General features: G+C 41.3%; 1 protein-coding gene across 1 annotated transcript in view; it reads right to left on the bottom strand.

Moving 5' to 3' along the window:
* Positions 1-1355: 1355 nt before the first annotated feature.
* Positions 1356-9907, bottom strand: part of crybg2 (crystallin beta-gamma domain containing 2) — a 54551-nt gene continuing 45999 nt past the window's right edge. Inside the window, exons 12-22 of the mRNA XM_076302074.1 lie at positions 9679-9805; positions 9165-9322; positions 8722-8848; positions 7792-7824; positions 7568-7680; positions 7170-7299; positions 6915-7054; positions 6593-6716; positions 6259-6417; positions 4333-4492; positions 1356-3475 (exon numbers count right to left, since the gene is read on the bottom strand). Coding sequence (XP_076158189.1) covers positions 3387-3475; positions 4333-4492; positions 6259-6417; positions 6593-6716; positions 6915-7054; positions 7170-7299; positions 7568-7680; positions 7792-7824; positions 8722-8848; positions 9165-9322; positions 9679-9805 — 1360 coding nt within the window. The 3' untranslated portion in view covers positions 1356-3386. The remainder of the gene's footprint in view (positions 3476-4332; positions 4493-6258; positions 6418-6592; positions 6717-6914; positions 7055-7169; positions 7300-7567; positions 7681-7791; positions 7825-8721; positions 8849-9164; positions 9323-9678; positions 9806-9907) is intronic.

Here is a 9907-nt window from a genome sequence, read left to right as displayed (position 1 = left end):
ATATATAGTTTGACGTTCCTGTCTCATATTTTTTCCATAATAAAAAAACAGATCGATATTGCAAGGTTGAGGTAGGCTATCTTCCTGCTTTGTTGTGAGGTAAATGACTATAGCATTACTGTCTTGTCAGAGTGTTTGTCTATGCAAAAATGATTATTTCTCAACTACTGTAAACAAAAACATGGCAATCAAACTTACATGGTGAATAAATCCATCAACTAGTTAAGCTGTACCAAACTGCCACAAGCCAGTCAGAACAAGACACAGGGGGACAGGGGGAGTGAAGTAGCTCAGCAAAAAGATATCATGATTTACATTCTCATGTAAATTCCTAATTTCAGGATTCACTTCTTCAACAGGGAGGAGCCCCAATAAGCTGTTGTATTAAAGGAGAAATCCAGCATTTTTTTATATAGATCTTTTTCTTGAGGTCACAGAGTACTGTACATTTTTTCCGTACTGACAGTGCTTGGTGACTCGGTACTCGAGAAACAGATCTATGTGAAAAATTGCTGGAATTCTCCTTTAAGGCTAATTTACACCTGAACCAGTTTTGAAGCATTTTTCTATTGTCCAGTGAATTACAGTAAGCCATGTTTCACTCACTCACTCACTACAGTACATCTTGCTGGTGGTATAAATTCCCAGATACAGCGATGCAACAAAGCAGTATACTACCCTGGTTGGTAAGTACATCTCAGTACACACCAGCAGACATGGGGCTTTACAACCATTCAAACACTCTCTATTTCTCTATTCTCTTTCTGAACAAGCTTTGAACAAGCCAGACTTCTGTTCATCAAGCAAAAATCCTCCTCAAAAAGCTTTAACTACTGGTCAGCACTCCACAGCAGCATTTTAGACTTCCCATATAGACACAGATACCTGAGTACTCGCATACCAGATAATCTCTTGTTGCTCATACCACCATGAGGGAACAGAGGGAAAAAGAACAATGCACATTTAAAAATACGTCTTTGGAATTGCCTTTGAAGAGAAGACTGAACATATTTACAAACACAGGCCTTTAAAGTAACTGTAGCTGTGTCTCACTTGCTAGTTATAGAATAACTCAACTTTTCTTGACTCTATGCAGTACAAATAATACAAGTTGTGTCACAAACAAAATGTGTCTCTTTAGGCCTGTGAATGATATGTCTGTTTTACCCTATTCACACTTAAATATCATTCAGTTCAAGAGAACACTTTAGTAATTATCTGCTAGAATGTCAGAGAGTTTGACTTTTTGATATTTGTTCCATTTAGATGAGATGTGAGAAATTGTGGTTACATTTACAGTAACAATGATCACAATTAACTTACACTGTACTATCACACTGAACAAAACAAAAACATTCTGTGAAAATGTGTTAGTCTTTATTCAAATATGGAATGCCATCCCAACTCCAACGTAGAATGTACAATGTAATAATCAAACTGGAATATAATCTTTTCTGCATTCCCAAGACAAGGACCCTAATAATACTTATATAAACTTTTGGCATTTAGTATATGCAGAATAAAATACCTTTGGTCCCACTTAACCTCAGTTGTCCTTAATATCCATCTTATTTACACAATAACTACACCATTAAGTAAATTCGGTGTAACGTCTGTTTGCATGTTATGATTTACATTGGCCAGGCTATATTAGCCTGTCACAAAATCACACATATAGAGAAGACCAGACCATGAAATCCATAGCTGACAAGGCTAGCTCCGTGCAGGGGCCAAGAGAGACATGAAGGAGCAAGCGCACAGCGTAAATGGAGCTTGTTTTAATCAGTGCCCCTGTTTTAAAGCAACACTATGCAACAATTCACTAGCATGCTGACTATAAAAGGCATGTAAAACCTTGCAAACACCACTCAGAGCCTTGTTTGCACTTCTAGAAGCTAACATGTTAACTGGTGTATTTTGGTGATAGTCAGTAGGCTAATATGAATAATTTGAAGATAATACCTAAACTAGTGGCCTGATTAAACCATCCCTCAAAAAGTGGCAGATTCTTGCATAGTGTTGCGGTACGTACACCATCTTAAGACTTAGGAAAGTACATACAGCATTTCAGACTCGGTAGGTCATCTGGTTTCTCCATCTTTTTATGCTAAATTCCAACACGGTTGTTTCCAGACGTATATGGTGATAACTGTCGGGCACTGCAGGACTAGTATATTTCTTATGTGTATCTTAGGTAGGAACAACTGATTAGCCCTAACAGTGTGTCGTAATAAAGACACGACCAGAAGTTACAGAAAAGCAGTGCAGCAGTCAGGCAACTCAAAAGGAATAAGGTCACTTTGTGTAGAGGGAAAAAAACGAATGAAACGCCACAAAAAGCATACAGATCAACATCATACAATCTACACCAATATATAAAAAAACATCACAAACCCCTCAACAACACAAGACAGAAAAATAGGTTTTTAACTCATTTCTGTGTAACTGTATACTGAGGAAGGAAACCCCCACAAAAATATAAGCTTCATATAAATATAAATCTCCAAGAAGAAAAAAAGAACTCCTTCAAGCCAAGCATCTCAGAGTGACACTGGCTTAGGAAGGTGGCTCTGCAGTAGACAGATGAGAGACCGCTTTTTGACCGTTGAAGGGCAATCTCCTTGCTCAGTGCACTCAGCAATGTCAGTGTCATTAAATCCCCCGAAGAGGGAATCACTAAGCAATCAGCAACAACAGACTGTAGACATACTGAGTCATCCCTTCTTTCTCTCTCTTCTCCTCATTGCACATAAGAGGCAGAGCATAGAGAGCTACTTGTGTGTGTGTGTGTGTGTGTGTGTGTGTGTGTGTGTATGTGTGTATGTGTGTGTGTGTGTTTGTTTGTGTTTGTGTGTGTGTGTGTGTGTGTGTGTGTGTGTGTGCGTGTGTGTGTGTGTGTGTGTGTGTGTGTGTGTGTGTGTGTTTGCATGTTGGTTTGTGTATCTGTTTGTGTCTTGTCTTGTAATGCAGTTAATAATTCTGAAAGCACCACTGCCATAAGTGCTATACTCTTGGTGATTGCCAGTCCATATCTGTCTCTGTCCGAATGCTTCACTCAGATAAAGAAACCGAGTGGAAAAGCACAAGCCTGAGAGCTGGCTGAGGAGGAGGGGGGGTCACACAGTACAAAGTAAACTCCATGGTTAACTCTGGCAAAGGAAGTCCCATGATGCCAACAAGTCCTTGACTCACAGTGTTACGGTAGATGCAGGAAGAGACGTGAGCCTGGACTGATCAGCATCAGGGCAGTATAGAGAGCAGTGGACTGGCAGGGAGGCTGGCTCAGCGGGGCAGAATGAGGGGGTAGGGTGGTGGTGGTGAGGGTGGAGGGGGCATTATAAAGAGGTGTGGGTGTGGGGGGAAGAGGCGAGGGGGGGGGGGCATCATCACAACAGCTCCAGCTCCCAGGGTTGGCATAGCCGTTCATCACTCTCTTCCCTGATCACCACATGGTCCCGGTCATACGCTTTGCCACCTAGGGAAGAGAAACACAAAGAAAAGAGTGTCTTAGCATTACACAGCATATCCTCACAGAAAGATACTGGCACAACATCTGATATGATTGGACAATATTTAACAAAAGTTAACCTTTTCCTTGGTATAATTTAACAGGTCATTTAATAAATGGCTAGAGTGCAAACAATAGATTCACTGAATCATGCTGATTTAAGAGTACCGGTATGTGAAGTGATCTTCACATCAGACAAAGGTCTGGTATGACTAAGGTCTGGTATGCTGGCCGTTTATAATAGGCTACATCACAAAATCTCGTACAAACGGAAACCAAACTAGTGTAAGAAAGGCGAACACTTTAACAGGAAATTAATTGGGCATGAGTCATTGTGCTGAACGCTATTTGTCAATGAGCAGAAACACACACGACTTTCAAACTGTTGATAAGATGTGCACTGGAAACTGGTCTGTAACATTGGACAAATAAATTACATATCCTGACTCAGAAAAAAACCTTTTCTTGCTTATTGCCGCAAACTCAGCAATGAAATTATAGGCCAGCTTGCAGGTAACGTCTTTTTCAATTCATAGAAGGGCAAGCCCACATAGCCTATCAGACGAGACCCTAGGACCTAGGCGACGCCTCCACTCCCCCCCCCCCCACTCCCCTCCTTGCGACGGCCCTGCTGGTATGAACTGACCATGTGATGCATTGACCATGATAAGGTGCTATGGTAGAGTGTGTGCAATAGTAGTAGTGCAAACGTAAATAGTACAGGGATTGAACAGTGCAATAACCTTGCTTGTTATTACCCTAAATATAAGCTTTATATTTGAGAGGATACTCATGTAGGCCAGTATGCTGGGTGTTGTACTCACCTTTAATATCCAGCACCATGCCAGGGAAGGTGGTGCTGACGATGGTTCCGTTGAGGCTGATCGACCAGATCTGGACCGGTGTGCGGGTCTCGTTCCACAGGACCACCTTCGCTCCTGGCTCCACTGTTCCCATCACCTGCAGGCTCGTGGTGGAGGACATCTGGGGAGAGGAGAGCGACAGAAGGCGAGGGTTGGGTAGAGGGGGGGACAGAGAGAGCGAGGGAAGGAGGGAGAGAAAGGAGGGCACGCAGAGAAAGAAAGAGATGGTGGGACAAAAGATAGATAAAGAGAGGCAGAGAGAAAGAGTGAGGGAAACAGGAAAATTAGGATCAGAGCACATCTTACAGCTCATGCCATACAGGGTTGGGTCAGATTACTTTGAAATGTAATCCATTACTGACTACAAATTACATGGCAATTTTTGTAATCAGTAACGTAATCAGTTGGATTACCAAAAACATGTAACGTAATCTGATTACTTTAGGATTACTTTTAGATTATTTAAATAAATGTGTCCCTTAAGTAAGACACCACCACAGAATCGATGAAATAATTCTCCTTCTATTTTTCTCTTTATTATTTCATTACATCTAAGAAATCTCTTTGCTCTGAGTAAAGCATTCCTGTGTGAATTAACTGATCTTTTCCTCCAAAAATCTTAATGTAGCCCCTTGTTTTAGTGTTACCATTTACTTTAAGGTCACCAGGTCCCATTGTCTGAAAAACACCCAAAACTAATTTCTATAGCTATTCTCCACTTTGGGGGGGGTGTTTTGGTGGTTGAAATTTTCACCCCATCCCAAAATTGATCACTTAGTCATCATGGATGTGATCATGGATCACTATTCTCCAAACATGCACAACTCAGCTTAACATTTATAAGGGCACACCTGGACAATTAATTTAGCTTTCGCTGGATTTTTCTGACCCAGGGACATGGCCTGAGATTGAATGACACCATGTCCATTTCAATTGTAGGGGTGAGAAAATTATTCCTTTGGAATGTTTTTCAACCAGGGGGACCTGGTGACAAAGTAAACGGTAACACTAAAACAAGAGGCTACATTAAGATTAAAAGATCAGGCAGTGTGCCGAGAGACCTGCCCCAATAGTAAATAAGTTAGTGAGTAAGTATAGATACTCTTTTGATCCCGTGAGGGAAATTTGGTATCCCAATCCGTGAATTAGGAAGCACACAGAGCACACAGTACACAGTGAAGTGAAGCACACACCAACCCGGAGCAGTGAGCTGTCTGCTACAGCGGCGCTTGGGGATCAGTGAGGGGTTAGGTGCCTTACTCAAGAGCACTTCAGCCGTGGATGTGGGCATGGGAGAGCCCACATTTTTTCTACTGGTCGGGGATCGAACCGGCAAGCCCGAAGCTTGTCAAATTAAAAGATAGCTAGGCTATCATAAAAAAGTTTCATTATTTGCATGATAAAATGTAATCAGGTAATCCCCAACAATGTAACTGTAATCTGATTACACCATTTTTTTATTGTAATCTGGGCTGATTATAGTTACTTGATTTTTGTAATCTGATTACATAATCCAGATTACATGTAAACCGTTACTACCCAACCCTGATGCCATATTGGTGGAGTTTGCACATATTTTGCATTTTAGTGACACAGATACAGATTGAGCACTTGTGTCTCCTGATGAGCAGATCACAGTTATCTCTGAGATGTTTAAAATCCTTCAAGCTTTTACACTTTTACAACTGTTACAGCTGAAGTCTACTCTGCTTACATAGTAGTTACTTTATATTCCCAATTAGCTAGCCTTAACCATTTTAACCATTGAAAAAAAGCTTCTACATATATACGAGTTTGAAACTTCAGACCACAAATCACAGCTATTTCTGAGTGGTCACTGTCTTTAACATCCTCCAATAACTTCCCTCTGCAATCACAGTCATCTACCTTATTCTTAATGAGACCATTGTGGTAGTACCAGACGTCACTCATGCCCTCCACCTCCTCCATCACCACCACCCGGCCAGACTTCATGTCCTCCCCTCCACCCTGGATGGAGAGATAATGGCCACGCTCCTTGTTCTTCACCCGGAAGAACCTCCGCTTCTATCGGACACGAAAACAAGGAAGACATGCTCAAAAACAATCACGTAATCATCAGCCAAGAATGGTCTGAAAAAAGAGGGTGTGTCTTCAAACACACACACACAGACACACACACATACACACACACACACACACACACACACATTAATTACTACACATTACTACACATTTTTACCTCACGGATGGGGTACATGGAGCCAACGCTGGTGAGTTCGCTGAATTTTTGCCAGCTGGTGACTTCAATGGGTTCCAGGAGGAACTGGCGCCCCCTATAGTTACTGTGCTCACACACCACCCAGCTGTAGCAGACAGAATGGTACAGTCAGATCATATAAGTCAGGATAAGTGAACTGTACAATTCAACAAAACCAGAACTCACGCACTTGCAAGGACATAGGAACTCTCACAATACAATAAATGGAGAAACACACACACACACACACACACACACACACACACACACACACACACATACACATACAAAAACACACACTCACCATCCATTGTTGACCTTGACTGACAACACATGGTTGTTGAAACCTTCCTCCAGCAGGTTAAGCACCTCCGTATCTACTGTTATCTCCCGGCCTTCAAAGCACTCAAGACCAAAGAGAGAGATAGAAGGAACCGCGAACATCTGAAAGAATCACAGAATAGAGTTACACACACACACACACACACACACACACACACAAACACACACACACACACACACACAAAGCTAAGAAACAGGCCTAGGTGTTTACACTTACCACCGGCACAGCCTTAATGGAGCGTATGATGCAGTGTGGGGGGCATCCCATGCTGTTTAAGTTGGGGTAATCTCCCTCAGACACTGTGTAGAGGTTTCCACTGTGGCTACGCCCTTCATACAAGACCCAACTGAAATAAAAACATTTCACTCAACTTATACCATTCCAATCAGTAACAATGTGATGGAAACTAATGCAAAACATGGTATCAAATAATATCTGAATAGTTGATCTTAGCTTAGAATATCATACAAAATCAGTTGCAGTTACTTTGGTATAACACAGGAGAGTCAAAGCTACATATAAAACTGCTATGGCTTTCGTGAAAAGTCAATATAAAATGTGTTCCTCTCTGTAAGAAAGGCAGTTTTTAAGTGAGCTAGAGTTCATTATTGTACCTGCTGCCCACAACTCTGCAGGACTTGGCAATGAAGCTGTCGGGCAGAGTCTCTTCATTCTTACTGCACAGCTTACAGTTGCCTTGGAAGTCCGTGTCTGAGTACAGCATAACCTGAGATGAAAAGAGCACACAATCAATCTATTTCTAAGTCTGATAGTTGGATAGTAAACTGAAATAAACAAACAAACAAACAAATAAACAAACGAAGAACTAGATACTCACCTCGTTTCTGTATCCTGGCCCGTCCGATGGAGCCTAGAAAAAACACATAGTTGTCATAAGCAGGGAAGCTGTATGTATTTATGATGCATGTATTTAAAATACGTATTTCAAGTAGTATTTTGTCAAATGTACTTTTATTGGGTTGAAAAAAATGGCTGTGTATTTTGTATCAAAATACTTTAATATGTGTGTATTTTTGTTGTTTAAAAATGCTGCAAAATTGTCTTTGGTAAAACCAATATGTTGATGGTGATGTGATGACTTATTTTTCTTCAGAACTTCAAATATCAAATATCAATCATATATTCTGGGCATGCATTGACAATGTCAGAGACTTCATTCTCTGTATTCAGTGTACCATGAGTTATTTTAAGGCAATAGCACTGGGTTGCTTTAAGCTCACATTTTGTGGCTCTCAATAGGTTCAATGGTTAGTTTGTACCACTTGACAAGTTCAGTTGTGACTTTTTGAGTACATATCTGATACAGTATTTAGGCTTTGAAAATGTAACAGGCAGGTCTGCATAGTTAAGCTGTTGACTGTTTGCAGATTTATGGCGTGTCTTGTGAATGTCTCGAGAGCTGTTGCTCTCAAACACTGTCCACTTAATCATTCTAAGGTTAACCTAAAAATTACAGATATATACTACATTTCACCTTTGTTGCACTCTGTGCATCAAAAAAACACTATATACTATACAAATAAACTCTTACTTACTTACTTACACTTTTATGTACCGGTATACAAGTCTAATGAAATATACAGACACTGCTGTCAGTCTATCACACTGGTATTGTGCATGTAGTGTTATATATTAGTTTGGATGTTCACAATACTTTAGAGAGTAGATATGCCTCAATGGATTTCAGAATTGACATCATTCTATATAGGGTCTGACGCTTTTTCTCTGTGAATCTGTCATCACTCACCATGAGAATGGGCTGGAGGGAGCAGATGCGGTTATCACCTGCTCCCCAGTCAGCGCAGTTGTTGTAGAAGCCCTTCTCCAGGACATACTGGTTCCCTGAGAAGTCCACATGGGAGTAGGCTACCCACCTGAAGACATTCAAGGTATGAATATAAGTACCTGAGAGTTATGGATTTTTTCCCCCGTATGTGTTTTACGATAAAATACATATTAGATTTCTGAAGCGTACCAATAAAGCTGAATTAACTGTAGGATAATAAGGTCTGCCTCCTCATGTTTCAACATCAAAAACACACAGACATACACTTGAACTCCAAAGAGCTTACATAGAGCTTCTTGTAGCTAGTTTTCAGTGGTTTTCAGCTCTAGTTAGATCTACTGATTTATACTGTATGCTAGTTTTCAGCTCTAGTTAATGCTAATGATATATCCACATCAACTTACGCTCCACTGAGGACTTGGATGGAGCGGGTGGTGATGCGGAAGCCAAACAGCTCCACATCTGGGATGGCCTCTGTCACCTCGAAGGTGCGCTCCTCCTGCGGCTCCTCCAGCTGCTCGTCTGGTAACTCATACATCACCAGAGCTGGGTCAGTCAGGTCCTGCGGAGAGTACAACCATGAGGGGAGAGAGAGAGAGACAGAGAGAGAGACAGAGAGAGAGAGAGAATATCACACACTGTGTTATTTCTTCATTGTGCAGTTGTACCTTCTTTCAGCATTTATACAATCAAAAAAAAGTTCTGCATGACAACATTCGAAATTTGCAATTACTTAGCTTTAGCATAAAACAACTACATTTAATGACCAGCTCACACTGATTTCAGTTAATTAAAAACATATGAGGAACTGTAACATAGTATTTGTGTGTATGTGTATGTGTGTGTGTGTGTGTGTGTGTGTGTGTGTGTGTGTGTGTGTGTGTGTGTGTGTGTGTGTGTGTATTAGTTGAAACTTACCGCTCGAATGATTCTAACAGAGCGTAGCTCGGCGTCACATCCTCCCCACACGCGCCAGTCCTGGTACTCGCCCTCCTCCAGCAGGTACTGCTTCCCACGAAAACCTTCCTTCTCATAACCCACCCAGCTGACGAGAGACAGACAGACAGACAGAGAGAGAGAGACAGGCAGAGAGAGACAGAGAGAGAGAGAGAGAACATTTAGCATACAACATAAAATACAAACACAA

Source organism: Alosa pseudoharengus, unplaced genomic scaffold (genome assembly GCF_046254945.1).
Source record: "Alosa pseudoharengus isolate Yale_2024_CS ecotype anadromous, Long Island Sound unplaced genomic scaffold, YU_APseudo_1.1 YU_APseudo_1.1_scf_23, whole genome shotgun sequence".
NCBI lineage: Eukaryota > Metazoa > Chordata > Actinopteri > Clupeiformes > Clupeidae > Alosa > Alosa pseudoharengus.
The sequence above is the reverse complement of the archived record's forward strand: the minus strand, read 5'-3'. Positions and strand labels throughout refer to the sequence as shown.